The 21,377-nt window shown below is 49.8% G+C and overlaps 1 protein-coding gene across 2 annotated transcripts in view; it reads left to right on the top strand.

The window, feature by feature from the left end:
* The window catches only part of Plekhd1 (pleckstrin homology and coiled-coil domain containing D1), a 30,969-nt gene extending 9,919 nt beyond the window's left edge, over nt 1-21,050 (top strand). The window contains exons 1-14 of one of the 2 annotated variants that reach the window (XM_087554299.1): nt 1,161-2,771; nt 2,855-2,933; nt 3,532-3,625; nt 3,937-4,026; nt 4,233-4,309; nt 5,055-5,146; nt 6,070-6,122; nt 14,200-14,294; nt 15,441-15,534; nt 16,837-17,015; nt 17,452-17,584; nt 18,265-18,409; nt 18,812-18,961; nt 19,202-21,050. In XM_087554299.1, the coding sequence (XP_087410425.1) occupies nt 2,744-2,771; nt 2,855-2,933; nt 3,532-3,625; nt 3,937-4,026; nt 4,233-4,309; nt 5,055-5,146; nt 6,070-6,122; nt 14,200-14,294; nt 15,441-15,534; nt 16,837-17,015; nt 17,452-17,584; nt 18,265-18,409; nt 18,812-18,961; nt 19,202-19,368 (1,476 nt within the window). In that variant the 5' untranslated portion in view covers nt 1,161-2,743 and the 3' untranslated portion in view covers nt 19,369-21,050. 2 annotated transcript variants of the gene reach the window in all.
* The last annotated feature ends 327 nt before the right edge of the window (nt 21,051-21,377 follow it).

The raw sequence follows: 21,377 nt of genomic DNA on the forward strand, positions 1-21,377 counted from the left end.
ACACAGGAAAATAGTGCCTGTGACCAGCCCCTGCACTCACAGCCCAGCTCTGCAGGGCCCAAAAGAGGTTGTTCCTGCCTTGCATACTGAGTGAGGGTGCCTAGAACATGGCGACGCTGGAGGAAGGTATAGGAAGAGGAACGTTCCTCTTTGCAAGGACCCCTCAGCTGCAGAGTAGATGCTAAAAGGTGTCACTCAGAGTGGCCACCGTCAACGCAGTTTGGTAATCAAAGATCTTGTCAGATGACCCATGGAGGGTAGGAGCTCACCCTCTGCCTCCAGGTCTGTGCCAGTTATGGCTTATGAGGCAGTCCATGGTGACTCTCAGCCTGCCTGAGTGTGGCCACCATGGATCAAAGGCTGTCTGGAACGTCTCCTCTGTCTTCCTGTGCTGGCTTTAGAGGGGGATTGGCATCGGGGGACATCTGTGGATTGGGAAGATACTGAGAGCTCTACATGCCTCTATCCACTCACCATATCTCTTGCCCTCAGTGATAGGTGACAATAGCTTTTAGCAGCTCCCTTACCTGTGCCAGGACAATCTGTTACCCATGCAGCAGCCAAAGCTACTCATGTCAGCCAAAGCCCTCCCATGGCCATCTTGCTTTGAGAGAAAGCCAGTTGCTACCAAGTAGTCCCAGCTCCTCATGCCACCTCTCCCTCCATTTTCTTACCTAGAAAGCTCAGAAGCACCAGCCTGGCAGGGTGACTGTGAGTGTTAAATGTATCAACAGAAGCAAGTCAGGATAGGTTGGGGCAGTAAGGGCTCAGTGAATGTAAGTGCTGCCGTCATTGCTATGAGAGTAGCCATGGAGGCCTGTGCAGTCTGGATCCCAGGATAGTAGTCTTGCTTCAGCCTTCTGGTTCCTTTTAGAACCAGCTACATTCTCAACCCAGGACCTTGGTACCTGTGGGCTCTGTGTCTGAGGTACCTGCCCTCTCTTCAAAAATGATCTCCTCTTAGTCTTTGGACATAGGGGCCTCTATGTAGCTCAGGGTGACCTCAGACTTGTAGCCTTTGTATCTCAGCCTCTTGGATGCTGAGGGGTTTTGTTTTGTTTTGTTTTGTTTTTTGTTTTTTGAGATAGGAGTCTCATGGCCGGGCTAGCTTTGAACTCACTACATAGCTGAGGATGGCTGTCTTAGGGTTTTTTCCTGCTGTGAACAGACACCATGACCAAGACAAGTCTTATAAAGGACAACATTTAATTGGGGCTGGCTTACAGGTTCAGAGGTTCAGTCCATTATCATCAAGGAGGGAGCATGGCAGCATCCAGGCAGGCAGGGTGCAGGAGGAGCTGAGAGTTCCACATCTTCATCTGAAGGCTGCTAGTGGAAGACTGCTTGCAGGCAGCTAGGATGAGGCTTGTAAGTCCATGTCCACAGTGACACCTCTACTCCAATTAAGGCCACACTTCCTAATAGTACCACTTACTACACCAAGCATACGAACCATCACGATGACCTTGAACTTGTTTCTACTTCCTGGATATTTGGAGTTATGGGTGTGTGTCACAATACCTACTTTATGTGGTACTACAGATTGCTCTGTGCGCATCTTACCAATAACAACACCCCCAACCCCAGCCCAGGTTCCTCAGTTTATAAAACCACAGTTCCATTAGATCATGATCCTGCCTAGTTATTAGCTCACTGAACCATAAATCCTAAAAATCCAGTGTCTGAATATTAAGGGGTTCACGAGGCACTATTGTGGGGGTGGGGAGGGGCTCTGTTCTGCTTGACTGCCTTCCCTGCTGAGGGTCTTTACCAGACCATCGGACATTCCACCCCACCCTGGGTCTTTGACACACATAGTCTAGGTTATAACTACAGTCTCATTCAGTCCACACGGCCACCCGGTAGTGTTGAGGCCATCGCTTCTGTGCTACAAGCAGAGACTAAGGCTCAGGGAGCTGAGTGTCCTTACCTAAATTCCCTATCCCCAAGTTGGAAAATGGGAGGTCTGAGCTCTTACCTACCCTGTGATGTTCTTTTGGAAGTGTCAGGAGACATCAGCCTTTCCCCAGGGACTGATGTGGCACAGCCCCATCCTTCAGGAACCCAGTGGCCCCCTCTGGATAAAAAAGCACATATTGAGGGCTGGAGAGATGGCTCAGCAGTCAAGAACACTGACTGCTCTACTAGAGGGCCCATGTCTGATTCCCAGCATCCACACAGAAGCTCACAACTCCAGTTCCAGGAGATCTAACATCCTTCTTCTGACCTCTAGTACCTGACATGCATGTTCTGAGAGTATATTAGGGCAAAACACCCAAAACGCATACAATAAAAAAATGTTAAAAAAAAAAAGCACGCATTGTGACAATGGGTATTGAGTGCTAAGTGCAAGAACCCAACAGTGTCTACTAAGGCTGCATGTGTTCTGTTGACATGAGTACAGAAATGAGTTGAAGTCGGGCATGGTGATAAAGCTGTGTAGTCTCGGCTGCTCAGGAAAGTGAGATGAGGAAGACTGTTCAAGTCTATGAGTTCAAGACCAGCCAGAGCAACATAGCAAGACCCCTCCCAACACACACACACACACACACACACACACACACACACACACACACACACACACACACCTCAAAAGAGAGTTGGGGGGAAAAGACAAAACCATGGAACTCATACCAAACTGTAAAGCTGAGCTTCAGGTCCCTCTGGAAAGGGAGCAGATGCTGCAGCCATCCAGGCCATCCCTCCACACTGCCTCAGAGCAGCTTTGTTAGCCGGGAAGATCATGCAGCTGGGGGACCTGCAGAGACCCTGTGAGTTCTTGATGCTACTTATGTTCTTTCAAGCTCCTCGCAAGGGAATGGTTTAATAACAAGCTCTTGGGGTGGTTTTGCAGTATTTGATTTTCATGGTGCAAATGCTCCTGCCATGGCCTGTATCAAGTTGCCTGTGTCATTTCACAGAATGTTAAGCAGGTAAGAAAGACACACCGTTGGCCATTGTGAGTCTGTCCTAGAAGGTTCCAACATGTCGCTGCTTTGAACTTTCCCTTGTATGTTCGTTCGTTCTCTCTCTCTCTCTCTCTCTCTCTCTCTCTCTCTCTCTCTCTCTCTCTCTCACACACACACACACACACACACACACACACACACACACACACACACCCTTAACACCTCGGGATCCCTCCAGCTCCTTTTCAGGTCACATCACAGCAGTGTCCCTTGGAGTACTAGGACTTCGAACCCCAGCAGTTGACAGCAGTCCCATTTGATTACACCGTAACACCCATCTAGAATAATCTGTCGAATTCTCCATCCAAATCTGGAGGAGTTCCCACGTGACAGGAGCTGATAGTTCAGAGGACAAAGGGACCCAAGGAGAAGGACAATAGGTTTCTACTATGCTGAAGAGGGCAGTCTGGGAAGCCAGTCGTGGCCTTCACTGCCTGTACAGGAGACCCCTGTGCAATGGGCAGTCGGAACCCAGATCCCTGTGGGCTCCCAGGTGAGTCCAGGGTCCCCAAGAGTGCTGTTAACTCACACGATCTTTCTGTTTTCTCACACCTTCCCATAGGTTTTTCATCATCAAAGAAAGCTTTCTGCTTTACTACTCTGAGAGTGAGAGGAAGAGTTTTGAAACCAATAAATACTTCAACATCCATCCTAAGGTGAGGATGGGCTTTCCATGCTGAGGCTCACTGGGGACATTTGGGGATGGTATAGAACTCTCTGTTGTCTTGGGTTTTTTTTTTTGTTTGTTTGTTTGTTTTTGTCTGTTGTTGTCCCTCCACACACACTTTCTGAGTCCCAGCTCCTTTTCTTTCTGGAAGTCAGTCCTAGCTTTAATGGCATAATCCTGAGATGTGGTCCAGCTTGAGGCCCGTGGCAAAGCCCTGGGGTTTCTCCAGGAGGTTCCTGGGACTCTTAAGTGGCGTGAGCTGGGTAGGGTGGGAGCTGCCTGCTCTGCTTTGTTCTTCAGGGTGTCATCCCACTGGGTGGCTGCCTGGTGGAGGCCAGAGAAGAGCCCAGCATGCCCTATGCCATGAAGATCTCACACCAGGACTTTCATGTGAGTGGGGACCTCCCATAGCCCGGGGTCCACAGGACATAGCAGCTTCACCTTGGTCCCCTGGGAGCAGTGTCAGGGCCTGTGGAAGAGGGGGTGGGAAGAGAAGAAATTGCCTCTCTCTCTCTCTCTCTCTCTCTCTCTCTCTCTCTCTCTCTCTCTCTCTCTCTCTCTCGGATTCTTCTCACTCTGGCTCCTTTTCCCGGCAGGGGAATGTCCTGTTGGCTGCTGAGTCTGAGTTTGAGCAGACACAATGGCTTGAGATGCTTCAGGAGTCTGGGAAGGTGTAAGTGTCTGCTAGCAGGACATCTCAGGGGCCAGAGGAGTGGGGTGGGCTAGGCTGGCCCTGCCCCTGCCTCTCTGCTGGGTCCTCAGACAGGGCTGTGGGAGCTGCCTAGTGTGTGTGGGAGGAGACAACCCAGGCTATAGAGCATCTGTGAGGGTCTCCTAAGTGTTTTTGGGAAGGTGTCTACAGTTTGGTGACAGACGTGGACACCATTTACTTCCAACTCTTGGGAGGGAGTTGAGCACTGCTCCTCATATTCAGCCCCTCACTACGTCCATCCTTCCCTTCCCAGACCTGTACTGGATCCCAGCAAGGTCCAGAGATGGTGTTTACAAATCACAGTGCAGGTCCCAGAAACCACCTGACCAACATAGCCCCTGCCAGTCAAGCCAGTTCCATACTTCTAACCCAACCAATAACACCAAGTACCCAGCCCTGCACCAGGGGGAGTCATGCATGCAGTGACGTAGAAGGCTCCTAGGGAAACAGTCCCATCCCTCCTCTCTGAGTGCTCTTGGCTGTGTCCTGATGGCCCACTTTGCAACCTCAGCTTCCAGTTACTGTAACTGATCAATGCTGGTGGCGTGCCCAGAGCCCTGGGTGCCAGGCTGAGCTGAGATTCTGTAGAGCGAGGGGCGGGGCTAACACAGAAAACCTACACCCTCCCTCTCCCTGGGCCTTCCTTCTGCTTTAACTGTTTGTATTTTTCCTCATTTCCTCTCTCCCATTTGCTTTCGCTCCCCAGGACCTGGAAAAATGCCCAGCTAGGAGAAGCTATGATCAAAAGCCTAGAGGCACAGGGGCTACAGCTGGCTAAGGAAAAACAGGAATATTTAGGTCGGTGACCGGGATGAATGGGAATCTGAAGCTTCTTGGTGGTGGCACTTGGGGACCTGAGTAACAGCCAGGGAGGGAGGTCTCTCTGTAACTTGGAAGGGAGCTTGGCACCTAGAGAACTTAATGGTATGACAAATGCCCATTTGGCCAGGGAGCTAGAAGCAGGGGACACTAGTGGCCAGAACCTGGGCTTTAGCTGAGTCATCTACCCATTCGTTGTGTGGATGTGTCGGCCACTCAGTCTCTGTAAGCCTCAATTTCCTTCTCCTTAAAAAAGAGACCAAATGACCTCAGGCATTACAGGTGGGGTGGAGATCAGCTTAGAGAAAAATGCCTGGGAGTGTGTCTGTGTCAGGCCTTCAGTTGAAAGATCTAGAAATGGAAAAGGTATTATCTTGCCTGAGCTCCAGGTCCTACCTCTCCTCTCCTCTCCTCACCAGACCCGCTTTGAACCTAGCTACAAGGATCCAGGCCCCGTGCCCTAATGGTCTGCTAAATGCCCTTTAGTTGAGAGAGAAGATGACCAGAATGGGTTGGTCCCCTTCCTGGGAGCCTGCTGAGACTCTGAGACCCTGGATCCTTTCTGCCTGCTCTAGACACCTCTCCCTTGGCAGGAATATGGCCTCCCAGATTAACCAGGCACCAGCTCAGGTAGTAGGAGATTTCAGAGGCTCATGCTGCAAAGACCCATCTGAGGCTCTGTGTGCTAGTCCTCTGTGGATCCATGAAGGCACAAAACAGAGGAGACATCTTGAAAGGCAGTTTGGGCCAGCGAGGCAGCTTCAGTTCAGCAGAGCAGGACCCAACCCCTAGGCTAGGAGTGGCTCTTGCAAGGAGATGGCACAGGTGATCGAGGCCACCTAAGACAGCTGCCCTCACACCTCTGAGAAGGTTTCAGTGTGTGTGTGTGTTTGCTTTGGCAGACAAGCTGATGGAGGAGACAGAAGAGCTGTGCCTTCAGAGGGAGCAGAGAGAGGTAAGCACATGCGTAGCTGTACAGAAAGACTCAGCCCTGCCCCCAGACACAGGGGCATGAGGAGGGGCCCTGGGCATGCAGATACTTGCCCAAGAGACTTCAGAAGGGATGGAGGAGCAATGAGGCCACTGAGGTGACAGTGTCTGCACCTTGATGTAGCATCTTGGTGGGAAGTGTTTTTTTTCTCCTCAGGAAACACATCTTAGAGATGAAGCCTTCTGAACGTCTCATAAGTGGCTTGTTGATCTCCACAGGAGGTTGCAACAGCCTCAGTTATCCCTGGGGGATGGAGGGGTGCATAGGGGGATATGGGGATTTCCAGTCCATAAGGGTGATAGGGTTTGAGGATCTCAGAGATCTAGCCCTTCACTCTTTTGGCATCAACAATACAAGCTCAGCATAGGCTTAAACCAGCCTGAAGAACCAAGGGGACTCTTGTCTCTTGGAATCTGCTTCATTCCCACAACTGAAGGGCAGGGCAGGTTGTAAGCAGAGGGGAGCCTAGAGCAAGACTTGTATTTGACATTAGCCCTTCTAAATGTATGATCCCCTGACAAGTTACTTAACCTCTCTGAATGTCAATATCCTCACCCAAAAAGTGAGGAAAATAATAAGGCCCATCCTTTTAATGATGTTATAGAGATTAAGCAAGACATTACATCGGACACATTTGACACACTGTGTGTACACAATGTGCACAGTGTGTACTTAGTGACTAGCTGTTTCTCTTAGCACTCTGGTCATGTTAGTATTAATTATTGGCCATTCCTGCATGGATGAGGTCTAGCTCTGCAGAGTGGTGCTCTGAGGAGTCTGCAGAGAGGAGACTGATCCAGTCCACGTCCTTTAGATCTGTCACTTTCTCTCAGATGTGTGTTTTCTCTCAGGCCAGCCACAGGGCTGGGGTCATTGACTGTAGCTCCCTGCCCTACTGTAACTCAGTTCAGGAACTTAGTGCCTTCCCAATCACCCCTGATGAGACTCAAAAACACGCCCTGAAGTCAAGAAACACGTGTCTCCTTTGGACCCCAAACACTCCACACCCTGGCACAGCAGCCAGCTTAAGAGATGGTAACCAGGGAAGAAATCAAGACTGAGATGACTTGATTCTTGCAAGTTTATATTATGGCTTAATTTCAAATCACTAGGATAATCTACTTTTGTTTTTCTTTCAAAAATCTCACCTTCTGGGCTAGTTTATTCTTCCAATTAGACAGCAGCAGTATTCAGCCCGTGGATATCAGCTAGCCTGCAGTTCAGGTGTTTACATTACGATTTGTAACAGTAGCAAGATTTCAGTTATGAAGTAGCAACAAAATACTTTTATGTTTGGAATGTGCCATGACACGAGGAACTGTATTAAAGGGTCGCAGCATTAGAAAGGTTGAGAATGATCTAGACTCTTTTCATTGATTACAAAAAAAAAAAAAAAACCCACAAGGTTGAAGATTTTAATTTGGAGATATGGGGTTGAAATTGGGGTTTGTATGTATGGGCATTTTGCCTGCCTGCATATCTGTGTACCACATGTGTGCCCGGCATCCAGGAAAGGCAGATAAGGGAGTAGGACCACTAGGCTGGCCTCATGATAATGCTGTGTGTGCCTCTTCTCCCCCCAGAGTTTGAGCTTTAAAGTCTCCATATTCCTTGAATCCAGATCCCATTAAAATTTTGGCCTTTTCTCCATGGCATCCTGGGCATTCGGTATGTTGTCAGAGACCTTAAAGATGGATGATCTGGGAGGCCCAGCATGGGTTAGAGTGGGAGACACAGCTCCCCGACAGGGAGAGGAGATTTAGCCAACAGAGGTTGAATCTGGGGCAGCAATTGGCCCGAGGAAAATTTAGACACACTATCTAGGTCTTAGCTTGGAAATTAGGGCAGTGGAGACCCAGGGCACACAGGCCTAGCTTAATGCCACCTTCTGAAGTGGGACGCTGACAGCTATAGAGTCCAAATGAGGTGCAAGCCCACCTGTTAATGTGGTAGAGGCTGCTTGGAGCACCAGCAGGAAGAGAACCACGCCAGGTTCGAGCCGCCTGTCAGTGATGTGTTTTGATCAGAAACAGAGCCCAGATCCTGCTCATGGAATGACCATACTGAGTCACTCTGCCCAAGTGGTTTTCTCCCTTAGTTTCCTCACCCATACGGTCGGTGTATTTGTCTCCAATACCTCCCCCCGTCCTGTTCTAGATCAGAGATTGGCAGAGGGGTTTGGGGCCACATAGAAAAAAATACCGTATCCCAGAGACAGAGTGATTCTTATGATGTGTGAGGTTTCTTGGGAACAGCGTCGACCCATAGGGAACCTCAGAATCTTAGGTCCCTGATGGAATCTCAGCTCCAACCCTGACAATGTGGATGTCATTTGATTCCTTCGGACTTCAAATTCCTCATCTCTAATGTCTGATGAAGGTAACAGCTGCTTTGCCTTGTGGGTTACCGAGAAGCTGAATGGGCTAGAATTCAGGGAAACACACATGGTGATGGTGTACATCACCCGCAGCATGTGTTAGAAAGAGCCTGGGACTCTGAGCACATGAATTGAGAATGCAGAGAGAGAGAGTGATTAGAATAGTTTCACTGCCTTAAAAATCCTGTGTTTCGTGTATTCATCTCTCACTGACCAACTAACATAGCAACTACAGCCATCGACTTTTTTTCTTAAATATTTATTTATTTACAATATATGAGTACACTGTGGCTGTCTTCAGACACACCAGAAGAGGGCATCAGATCCCATTACAGATGGTTGTGAGCCACCATGTGGTCGCTGGGATTTGAACTCAGGACCTCTGGAAGAGCAGTCGGTGTTCTTAACTGCTAAGCCATCTCTCCAGCCCCCAACCACCGACCTTTTACCATCTCCAAAATTTTGCATTTTTCAGAATGTCATGGAGTTGAAATCATACCATGTACACTTTTCAGATCAGTGTCGTGCACTCCATAAGGTGCATTTAAACGTCCACTGTGCTGTTGTATAGCTTGAACACTGGCTTATTTTCATAGTTGGATAAATTTATTATCTGGGTATACACCTCAGTTTATCTATTTTCCCACTCAAGAACCTCTGGGTTGTTCTACATTTTAGCAGTTACTGATTAAGTTACCATACATACCCATAGGTAATTGTTTTGGTGTGGATTGACACTGTCAGTTCACCTGAATAAATAACAAGGAATGTTTTTTTCAGACTTAGGTCTCAATATTTAATTTGGGAGAAGTTCTCTTGAAATCACTTCTTTAGAGGTTGAGGATTTAGCTCAGCGGTAGAGCGCTTGCCTAGCGAGCGCAAGGCCCTGGGTTCGGTCCCCAGCTCCGAGAAAAAAAAAAAAAAGAAAAGAAAAGAAATCACTTCTTTAACCCATGTTAGTCAGAAATGTATTTTTTAAATAAGATTTATTTATTTTATACATATACTGTACAATGTAACTGTTTCCAAACACACCAGAAGAGGGCATCAGACCCCATTACAGATGGTTGTGAGCCACCATGTGGTTGCTGGAATTTGAACTCAGGACCTCTGGAAGAGCAGTCAGTGCTGTTAACCTTTGAGCCATCTCTCCAGCCAACTCCCAGGATGACACCTCTGGTCCCTTCTTTCTGTTGCCTCCCCATCCTCTTCATACCCCCACCCAGACATTCAAAGATGCTCAGAGCACATCTTGTCTGAGGTCAAGATGTCTTGCCTTTACCTTTCCTAGAAGGGTTGGCTGTCTTCTCACATACCCATCTCAAGGGATGTACCACCCAAGGCTTGTGTGGGTCAGGAACTTAGGGGTCTTGCTTTACCCTGTCCTACCTCCTTCCTCTTTTTCCCACCCCACTCTCAAGTCCTGTGGCTACCAGGCTTTACCTAACTTGCTGACGCCTCCTACCTGGGGTCCTTAAACTTTTTCTACCCCTCTTTTGTTTCCTCCACACTGCAGCCAACTCCGTGTTTAAAGAGAAATCAGATCATGAGACCTTCCCCACTCGGATCTTTGGCTGTCGCTGTTGTGACGGTGCACAGCTGCAATCCCAGCGTTCAGAAGGCAGAGGCTGAAAGACTGAATTTGAGGCTGGGCTGGGATAGGTGACATAGTCAATGTGAGACTCCAAACAGCCAACCAACTGACCAATGGTCTTTGCTTCTTGTTCAGGAAAATGAAAACCCACAAGATCCTCACCTAAACCAGAGGCCCCACATGGGTATAGCATCTCCTTTGTCAGCCTCTGCTTCTCTGACCCCAGCCTCTTGCCCATCATGGCTGCTCTCATGTCTCGTACAAGCCTGGTTCTTCCAGGCACAGGGGCTTTGTAGGTACTGTTCCTCCCACCTGGAATGTTCTTTCTTCCACTTATTTATTTTTGTTTGCTTGCTGGTTTTCAGTGCTGAGGACTTAACCAGAGGCCTGGTACTTACTAGGCCACCAAACTAAATCTCCAACCCATGCATCTATCTTCCTTTGTGTCTCAGCTCAAGAACCAACTGATGGCCACTCTTCCCACCTCTGTGGAGTTCTCTACTTCCGCCCAGGACAGCTTGACCTGGAACTGGGTCCCTGTCCTGCAGGACACTATCTTGTTCTGTACTGCTCTCTGAGAACCTGATTGTTTTAGTATACTGGATTTCTGCATTTGATGTAAAAGACTGGTCTGGGATTTTTAGTAGCTACCCTAGGCCATAGGCTCCGCAAGAACAGCCTCAGATCCTCCATGCAGAGCCCAGCAGGTGCTTGGAACATACTATGCACTTGGTAAATTGATGTAGCATGAGTGAATAGAACTATAAGAAAGAAAACCCCACCGGGCCATTTCCTGGAATTGCGTTGAGCCTGTAAATAAATGAGTTGCAAAGAATCCTCCCTGTATTAAGTGTTCCCGACCAGGAGCCCCTGTCGCTGTATTCCTTTTATGAGTATAATTAGTTTTATTGAGGACCCGAAATCATGGTCTGTGAAACATGGCAAACAAGATGAGTTTAGCTCAGAGGACAGGAAACTTGGAAAGAGACCTTTTTTTTTTTTCTTAAATATTTGAAAGGAAAAGAAATTAGTGTTGTTTGATGGCCCAAGGAGAAGTTGTATTTGGTGAGGGAAGTTGGCAGGGAGGCAGATTTGGGCTGAAACGGAACTAGTGGGCTCCGTGGGTTGCTTGCTCCTCCAAGAGCACGATGGAGAAGCCTGGAATGACCAGGTGCTGGCTGCTGCCCTGGGCCCTGCTGGTCTTCTACGTGGCTCAGGACTGTTTGTTCCCCCCTTATTTTTTGGCCTGGGGTCCACAGGTCTCAGAGACTTAGACCCTGGAAGAAAGTGTGATAAAGATCAGGAGGGAGGTAGCTGCTGAAGGGACAGATCCCTCAGAGATGGTTGAGGGACTGGGATAGGAGCAGAGACTTGTTGCACGAATGGCGGGGAGCCCTGCTGCTGTTGGGTCCGAGTGAAGGGTTCCACAAAAGTTTCCCATCATTTGCCAATGCTTTTGCATCTGTGGCTTTCAGAGATTGAGAGCCAGAGCTGGTGGCGGGGTGGGTGTGGAGGGGTGGGTGTGGAGGGGTTGGAGTGCTTTTCATAGGTTGTTCAAAGCTGAAACAGATTTTCTGGTTTTCCTACCCTGAGAGTCACTCAAGCTGAGCTTGGCCACCTGCTGGCAGAAAATCATTAGGGGACACACACACACACACACACACACACACACACACGCACACACACCTGTGAAGACTGAACTTCCTTTAGATTTGCTTTGGCCCTGGAGGGCTCTGGTTCATCACACCCAATCTCCTAGCCCCTTTGAAGCAACAGAAAATGCCTCCTTGGGCATAACTAGTCATTGACACAAGAAGAAACATCTTATCACATATATTTGTGACCACGGAGAGGAGAAAAAGGCAAATGGCTGGGCCGTTTTAATTGCCCTGCTATGTTCAAGGTTACTTTCCCTTTTGGGTTTCTGGAGGCCTAGCATCTGCTTGAGTGCTATGGAGGGAAGGCCTGAGTTTCAGACACTGACTGACAATTCGGCAAAAGCTATTCCAGTGTGCGTACTCCAGGGCAACAGAAGTGAGGGGGAGCAGCTGTAAGCTGCAGTGCAGGGAGCCTTCCAAAGGTGAAGCAAGGTTGTGAGGTGGAGTCCTCTGCAGAGTCCTGGGTGATCATGGGACCTGTGAGAGCCATCCTGGGGCTCTGGTGCTTGTGGCCAGTAAGTTCTATGGGTCTCTCAACAGCTCTGTGCTGACAAACTGACAGCAGACAAACACTGCCAGAGGAGAGCCTCTCAGTTTGTTGACTCTGGGGCCAGAGAGGCTGTCAGCACCAGCAACACCGTGCATATTAAAGCAGAGCTTCACGCTTTGCTTTTTCAAGGCCTGAAGTTGTCTTGAATTGTAAAGAGGGGTATGTACAAGAATACAAATTTAATCTTGTTTATATTTCATCTAAGTAAGACACATCAAGTATAAATATAGGGTAGGTCATGGCTTCTGCAGTAACCCAAAGCCCCCACATGCCCATGGCTTTTAACAGCACAAATGTGTTAAAGCTCTGTTTCATGTGTCCTCATTCCTGGAGGCCCAGGCTAAAGGGATCCCTACCTGTGCAAGGGACCAGAGCCCATCACGCATCGTCTTTTCAAAAGATTTGTGCTCGTATTCTATCAGTTTCAGCTCCTCTCATGAGCTCAGCTACCTATAGCCAGTGCACTGTAACCATGTATGTGCCCAGTAGCATCAGAACTCCAGGGGCAGCCCAAGTGGTGAGCACACTTAACAAACAGGCGGGTTGGGCCAGTAAAGACTAGATGAGAAGTAACTTATTTGGGGGTGGGAAACCTAGGAGTAGGAATTGAAACCAGACTCTTCCTCCATAATGTATTCTTCTCTGTATCTCTTCAAAGCCAATGGCAACGTCACTGTCTTAGTTAGGGTTTTACTGCTGAGAACAAACACCATGACCAATGCAAGTCTTATAAAGAACAACGTTTAACTGGGGCTGGCTTACAGGTTCAGAGGTTCAGTCCATCACCAAGGCGAGAACATGGCAGCATCCAGACAGGCATGGTACAGGCAGAACTGAGAGTTCTACATCTTTATCTGAAGGCTGCTAGTGGAAGACTGACTTCCAGGCAGCTAGGACTAGGATGTAAAAGCCCACACCCACAGTGACATACCTACTCCAACAAGACTGCACCTCCAAATAGTGCCACTCCCTCGGCCAAGCATATTCAAACCATGACTCTGTCCATAGGCAGTGGCGCTCCTGGGCAAGGACACCATTATGCTTGAGAACAAAGCCCCCAGGTGACTAGGGAGTCACCGGGAACTGGAAAGTGAAAAGCAGATGCAGAAACAATGTTACCACAACATGAAATATGCAGAAACAAAACAGTTGACATAAAAACACTGAGTCAAACTTCAGGAAGTGGATCCCTCATACCACCAATACTGACTTGGGAAAAATAGGGCCCCGGTCTAGAGGCTCCAACTTGCTGGGGGGAGCACTCAGGCAGCCTGGCTTCCCTGAAGGGACTGGTCTGCCCCTTGGTATCTGTCCTCAGCCACCTGACATTCCTACACCCATAGGGCTGAGGAGAGGGAATCTATAGACCTGACTCACGGGAGCCTTGAGATGAAGAACAGCTTAACTCTGACTCTTGGATTGGGAATAGCTTGTCTTTGACAGTTTACCTAATGCCACTCAGTGTCCTGGAAATATAGACTTTCTGTGTGTGTGTGTGTGTGTGTGTGTGTGTGTGTGTGTGTGTGTGTGTCATGCTAGAGGTACAACCACCTCACCTTGAGGTGTTAGTCCCTAGAGTTGCCCCAAACAGAACAGAATTAGTCATACCTGCCAGAGAACACTTATTGGGATCACGTCTAACCCTGTCCTTCCTCTTGCTAATGGTTTTCATGGGCCAGATTCATCACCTTCTTGGTCGAGTTGACACTGAGAGCCTCCAAGTGGAGCCTAAACGCTCAATCCTCATAAATTTGGCTCTATGCCCCGGACTGAGCCGAATCCCAGATGGTTCCCTGGACTAGTGAAGAGAGCCTGGGGGCTTTGTGCCTGCTGTGACTTTTCCTCTTTTCCCTTCTCTTCAGGAGCTTGAGCGCCTGAACCAGGTGCTGGAGGCTGAGAAGCAGCAGTTTGAGGAGGTGGTGCAAGAGCTGAAAGTGGAGCAGGAGCAGATCAAGAGGTGATGGCCACCCAGGGAGGCCATGGAGGGGATGCCCTGGCCCTGGGAGGTGAACCAGGGGAGGCAGAAGACGCCCTGGCCCTAGGAAGAGTAACGAAGTGGAGAAGATCCGGTCCTGGGAGAGGCAGTGTGGGGGGGTGCCCTGGTTCTGGGAGGGGCAAAAGAGAAATGTCCTGGCCCTGGCCCTGACCCTGGCAGACCAATGTTAAGCCAGACTAGGTTTTTACCAGGAAGCCACTTATGGCCTGGTCTTCCCAATGCTCTGGGCCTTGAGTATACCCAGAATACTGGGCCTGGTCAGGGGGTCATTTCTGTTCATCGCTAATGGTCTTTTGCAACGATGTGAACGAGAGTGCAGACATGGGTAAGAGCAGGCCATTGAACAAGCCCCTCCAACCTTAGTGAAAGCCTAGGTTACTGGCAACAAGCTGGCCTGGCCTAGAACTGCTACCTGCAAAGGTGCCCAACCTTCTCCAGCTCTCCTGGAGTCCTTTCACATTTTAGTTAGTGACACATTGGGATCTTCAGCCTGATGCCTTATGGACAGATCTAGTTGCCCATTCGAAGCATTGATTGGATTATAATCTCATGAAGGTAGGGCATTTCTATAGCCCCAGCCTAGGTGACTCAGGTGTAGTCTATCCAGAATTTGGAAACTATTGCTGAGATTGACAGTGCTTGGTGTCACATCCTCATCATCACACTCACCACCACCACCATCATCTCCACCACCACCATGGTGATGGCCCAGAGAAACTTACTGGTGAAGACCTTCTTACTGGTGTAGGTCTGAAGACCTACAGTTAGATATGTATTGGGGAGGGGGGTGGAATACAGAGACTGTTTTTTCCTAATTTTAAAACTTAGCATAAAATGAGAGAACCTACTTAAAGGAAAAGCCATACATTCATTAGATACTAAATTAGAAGATAAATCCCCTGGCTTCAGGACCTCTGGTTAGTGAATCCACCTCGTTTGGCTGAGGTGTCCTTGCAGCCCTGACCCTGCAGCTGTCTTCAGTACCCAGTATTGCAGAGAAATGGCCATCCAAGAGTCCCACTGAGCCATATCATGTAAGGTAGAAACCTGTCTGGATGCAGAGTTGGGAAGCATGCACATTGCCAATTCAGCTCTCTGTCCCCACAGGGAGCTAGAACTCACGGCAAGATGCCTCAAGGGTGTGGAGCAAGAGAAGAAGGAGCTGAGGCACCTCACAGAATCCTTACAGCACACACTGGAGGTACGGAGGCAAGCTAGCTGGCTGGGCTACGTAATGCTAGATTCTCACGTATTTCTCAGGGAAGGGACCGACAGGTGAATAAGCACGAAAGGACCTTACCTAAAGGTCTTTCTCTGTCTAGCTGGCGCGTGAGACCCACCAGAGCAGGGACTGGTTCTTCCCAGACCCAGAACAAAAATTCTGGCTTGCCCTTGTGATGACCGTGGCCACAGGAAACTGGCTTTCCTTAGTGCCGGTATTTTTATACCAGAGGCAGCATCAATTAGAGTCACCTACCACATCCTTTTGTGGTTCCTAACTCAGCTGCTCCTGAGTGAAATTGAGCATGAAGGGAAATCAACTTCCAGGTCACCGTCATCTGATACAAGAGACTGAGGGGAGGGGAGGGGCAAGCAGCATGTGTCAAGGACAGAGGACAAACTTCTTAGCATAGCATGCAAGCACACACCCCCAGCAGCCCCCCCCCCACTCCCTGCTCCAACCTCTGAGCTCATATCCCCAAGGAAAAGAAGATTTCCGAGCCCCTGCACCTCAGCCCCACGGCTGCTTCTAGGACACATGGCCTTCTGGTCTCCTCTTTTTCTGGAGAACAGTTTGTCTTCAGACTCTCTTTAGTCAAAGCTTCCTTGAGCCCTCTAGGTAGGCATTTGTTCTGTGTCCCCATGCATTTGGCACATCGGTTACAGGATGGATGCTCTGGGCCATATTTTTGAAACTGTGGGCTTCATTTGACCATGTCTTAACTACATCCCAAAGTCCAGCATCTGAAATGAGGGTGGGACCATACATCTCAGCTGAATCCATGAGTTGTCATGAAGGCTGCAAGAGTTTTAGTCTCCCTAATAACTGGAGCCTTGGTTTGTTTCACCGTTCCTGTCATGGGGAGTGGTTACTGTGGATATCTTCAATGGCATAACTTCATCGTAGTGTTATGATGCTGGTTGATAAACATAGAGAATGTACTCGTGGACTGATCGATCCTTTTGGGCATTTTCACATGAGCCCAAGACATTTTCTCTTTGAGGAACAAGGGCCTCAAAAGGTCACTTTGCCCTTAGGCCTTGACACCTGGCTCCGGTAGGTGCCATCATCACTATTGGAAGTCACATTGGGTTCCTCCTTGTCTGTCTGTTTAGATGAAGGAGTAACCTGGCCATGTTCTAAAAAAGGAGGTCTTGGAATGAGATGTCCTTCATGGGGGATTGAAGGAGTAGTTTACTCCCTAAAATTGTAAGAAGACCGGGGCAGCCATGCTGGAGAGCTAACCCCTGCTCCTTCTCACCCTTCCTGTCTTTGTGCCAGGAACTCTCCATAGAGAAGAAGAAAACCCTAGAGATGCTGGAGGAAGATAAGAACCAGCCACAGCCCTTGACCAATCAGAGTGAACAGCCACCAGCCACTGATGGTCTCCATAGCAACCTCAGGCAGATCGAAGAGCGGATGCAGGAGCTTTTGGCAGAGAAGCTTCTGGCTGAGAAGCGGTGAGGCACTGGGTCCTCCGGCATCTCGTCTCGGAAGCTGTGTCTGCCCTCGAGTTAGACAGCTGGGCTCGAGGTCTGGCTGTCATTCACGAGATGGCTCATTTCCTTTCTGCCTATGATCTGGCTTTCCCAAAGCTGACTTGACCAACCATATAGAGTATCATCAAAACAGTGTCCCTGGCCAGCCGGCAGGATCCCTTAGCTTCTACCCACCCAACCCATGAAGAAACAGCCTCACTGAGGTTGGGGCACTTCTCTGAGGTCAGAAAAGTAGCAATCCCCAAACAGCTAAGCCTCGGGCACTCCATACCACCCCTCTCATCCCCCAGCTGACCAGACCCAGAGAGGACTCAGCGTTTCTGTAGGCATGGTTCCAGCAGGCGCCAGCTACCCCCGTGGTAGGTGAGCCTTGGGTAAGCACCTCTCCTGCCTGCAGGATGAAGGAGAATGAGGAACGCTCACGGGCCCTGGAGGAGGAACGGGAGTTCTACTCAAGCCAGTCTCAAGCCCTGCAGAACTCGCTGCAGGAGCTGACCGCAGAGAAGCAGCAGGCTGAGCAGGAACTCAAGGTGTGCCACTTGCCTGGGCCTTGTGCTCTGGACCCTCCCTACTGCTGGGGACTCCTGCCCATCCCTGAACTTCACAGCCACCCCCATCCTCTCTCCCAGTGTCCAGGTGTCCAGGGATGAGTTTATCAAAAGAGTAGTAGTCTGTCACCGATAGGCAAGTGCCTAGCCCAGCCGTCTGGGTCATGGGTAAGACATGGAAAGCAAAATATGGAAACTTCCATCCCAGCCTAATTGAGTTCATAATGATCAGGAAAGGTGTGCTAGCTATTTTCCTCATTACTGTGATAAAGTACCTGTCAAGATCAGCCTAAGGAAGGAAAGTTTGTGGTTTGAGGGGGATATAGTCCACCCTAACAGGGAAACCATGGTGGTGGGAGTATGAGGCAGCTGGTGACATTGTCTGTAGTCAGGAAACAGCAAGAATCCATACCTTCTCTCCTTTCCTGTTTGTTCAGTCTGGGACCTCAACTCATGGGATAGTGCCACCCCCACCCAGGGTACATCCTCTACCCTCAGTTAAACCTTTCTGGAGATGTTCCACAGACACATCCTGAAGTGGGTCTCCTAGGTGATCCTGAATCGGTCCGGTTAGCCATGAATATCGGCCATCACAGAAGGCTTCTGGGGAGGTGGAGACAGCCCCCTGGACTCTTCTTCCCTCTTGACCACCCCTCATGTAGGCTGAAGTGAAAGTACGCATGGACCTTGAGAGACGACTTCGGGAGGCAGAGGCAGCCTTGCGGAGCCTGGAACAAGGCCTCAATTCCAAGGTTCGGAACAAGGAGAAGGAAGAGAGGATGCGGGCTGATGTGAGCCACCTGAAAAGTAAGAGCCTCCCTCCAGGGCTCAGCTGTAGTCCCAGAGCTCAGCTCCCATAAGCCCAGGCCCACCCGAGCCTGGAACGGGCCTAGCACATGTGAGGTAGTCCTTCCGGTTCTTCCTCAGACACCTTCCTGTAGTCCCTTTGGCAATGCCTCTTTGTGGGAGTTGAGCCTGGAGTGAAGATATGGAAGGAAAGCCTGGAGTTTTGTCCTCCTCTTTTAAAAAGTTCAGAGCTCTGTTCCCCGCGGATCTTCCCTGTTGATAGCTACAGGTTGTGGTTTGAGGGAACAAATTATGTTCTATAAAGGATAGATCAACCTATCTCCCACCAGATCAAACCAGAGCTTAGGAGGGGAAGGTCAGACTCAGAGAAAGACACAGTCAACTGCTCCTTCCTGCCACCAGGGTTTTTCGAGGAGTGCATCCGGAATGCAGAGCTGGAGGCCAAGATGCCAGTCATCATGAAGAACTCGGTGTACATCCACAAGGCGGCCACTCGCCGTATCAAGAGCTGCCGTTTCCATCGACGACGGTCTAGCACTTCCTGGAATGACAGTGAGTACCCATAGGCCCCTTGGGGTCAGATGGCACAGGCTGTGGTGACAAGGCAGGAAGAGAGCAGGTTAGAGAACAGGTAGACAAGGCTGGACAGTGTGTCCTTGAACGTGGCTCTCCCAGCCTGGGGCAGGAAGGACCAAGTGAAATGCAGCAGCGCGTAGGGCTGGGATGAGGGAGGGAGGGGGGCTCAGCGTGGGGGAATGCCATTCATGGGGCAATGGGTCCTCGTCTCCACAGTGAAGCCATCCCAGTCCTTCATGACCTCCCAGCTAGAAGCCAACAACATAGAGGAGCTGAAGGAGATGGCCAAGCGGCTAAGCAGAGACCAGCGCTTCCGGGAATCCATCTATCACATCATGGCCACCCAGCCTGGGGCCTCTGCACTTCCCCGGGGAGGAAAGTAATGGGAACGCCTCCCCTACCTCCTGTCTTTCCTTGGTGGGGCAGCAGGGAGGTCTGATTCCCCTTGGTCCTTTCCAGCAGAGCACTACCAGGAGAGGGGCACCCTCATTCTCAAAGGAGGTAATACCTCTCTGCCTCACCCGGAGCCCTGACCTTGGAGGTCAGAAGGGAGCATTGGAAGAGAGCACTGGATTCCCTGGAACTGGAGTCATGGGTGGTTGTGAGCTATAGTGTGGGTGCTGGGAACCAAATCTGGGTCCTCTGAAAGAGCGGCAAGTTCTCTTAACCACTGAGCCATCTCTCCAGGCCTGAGCCCTGACCTTGGGTTTACCCTAGGTAGGGGTATGTCCACACTGGGTGCTACCTGGTTGTCATGATGAGGCCTGGCTCTGTGTGGTATCTGTTGGTCAAGAAGAGAAGTTGTCTATTCCACAAGGACTGAAAAGTTCCTCTGGTACCCACTGTACCCCCTTGGTGACTCTGCCACTCTGACCCTGGTCCCATGACACCCCCTAACTCTCTTCGCTCCTGATCCTCCAATTTGTCCAGACCCTGCACTTATTCCATGTCCTTGAGATGGAAAAGCAGGCCCTGAGACACAAACCCAGGTTCACAGCACCCCACCCCCTCTCTGCCGTATTCCTGGCTGAAAGGCCACCCAGGTCTCCTAGTCACAAATGGGTTTCTCCAGATACAGCTCCAGCAATCTGCTGGAGGGTAGCTGCCTCGGGCTCTTGTGACCCTGCCCCCCGGGAGGTCACAGAGATCTGTCTCTCTCCCAGCTGGCACACCTTGCAGCCTCCTCTTCCTGCAGTGGCCTCACTCAATGAACCAATGCAGCCAGGAACCCACCACATGGGAGCAGGGACCTGTGGGGAGCCGGTAGCCATTGGTGGGTTCAGTGCTGTCAGAGTGACACTGTAACACCAGCCTGCAGGTTTTATGGAAGACCACTACCCTTACGAGGCCAAAGACTGAGGAATGTGTTCCTCATCTGTGAGTCTTTTGGCCCATCCCTCAGAAGCTGCCTGAGTCTATCAGTCTTGTCAAACAATACTTGGGGAGGGGTGGGGACACATACGGTGGTTAAGAGCACTTGTTTCTCTTGGGAGGACCCAGACTTGGTTCCCACATGGTAGCTCACAACCATCTGTGACTTCGTTTGCCAGGAGATCCAACACCCTCTCCTGACCTCCACAGACACCAGGCCCTCCCATGGTGCGTGTACACACATGCAGACAAAACATACACATAAAATAGATCCTTAAAAAACACATTTAAAGGGGGCCGGGTGCTAAGGCAGTGCTGGATCAAAGGCATCCATTTTCTATCAGAAGACTGAAGTGTCCTGAGGGAGGTACAGAAGTCACTCTGGGGAAGAACCCTTGTCAAGGTCTGGGCTGCCCTGTTCTCCATGGTTGCTTCTGGGTGGGGTGTTTCGGAGTCAGTGCATCCGAGTGTAAATATAAAACTTTAAGTGTGTCTAAACCTGCATAAACCCAGAGCTCGTCTTACAAAACATGTATGTGGAATGGACTTTGAAATGAAGACGTAGAAAACCAGATTACCGGTTTTGTTTGTTTTTAAAAAATTAATAATGGCTTGCTCTTGGAGAAAATGTCAAGTGCAATTGGTGTTCCTGGTCAAACTATTAACCAGAAAGAAAAGTACTGCTACACAAGAACTCTGGCAAGTGTGTGTTGTTTAATTCGTTCAGAATTTTAGATGGCCCAAGCTGGGCTCAAACTCAGTGTTTCTGAGGGTGACTTGCCCCACCTCCTGAGGACTGGACTTCAAGCAAACTAGGCCATACCCTACCAACTGAGCCAGTGCATAATCAGTCCAGGAATTTACGAGGCATGGAAACTTGCTTTGTAGACCAGGCTGGCCTTGAACTCAGATCTGCCTGCCTCTGGCTCCCGAGTTCGGGCATTAAAGGCGAGCACCGCCACTGCCTCAGGATAGGTTCCCATGCTTAATACTGTTGTAAGGGCAATCGAGTTGGTTTCAG

This window comes from Rattus norvegicus, chromosome 6, assembly GCF_021556685.1.
Source record: "Rattus norvegicus strain SHRSP/BbbUtx chromosome 6, alternate assembly SHRSP_T2T, whole genome shotgun sequence".
NCBI classification, from domain to species: Eukaryota; Metazoa; Chordata; class Mammalia; order Rodentia; family Muridae; genus Rattus; species Rattus norvegicus.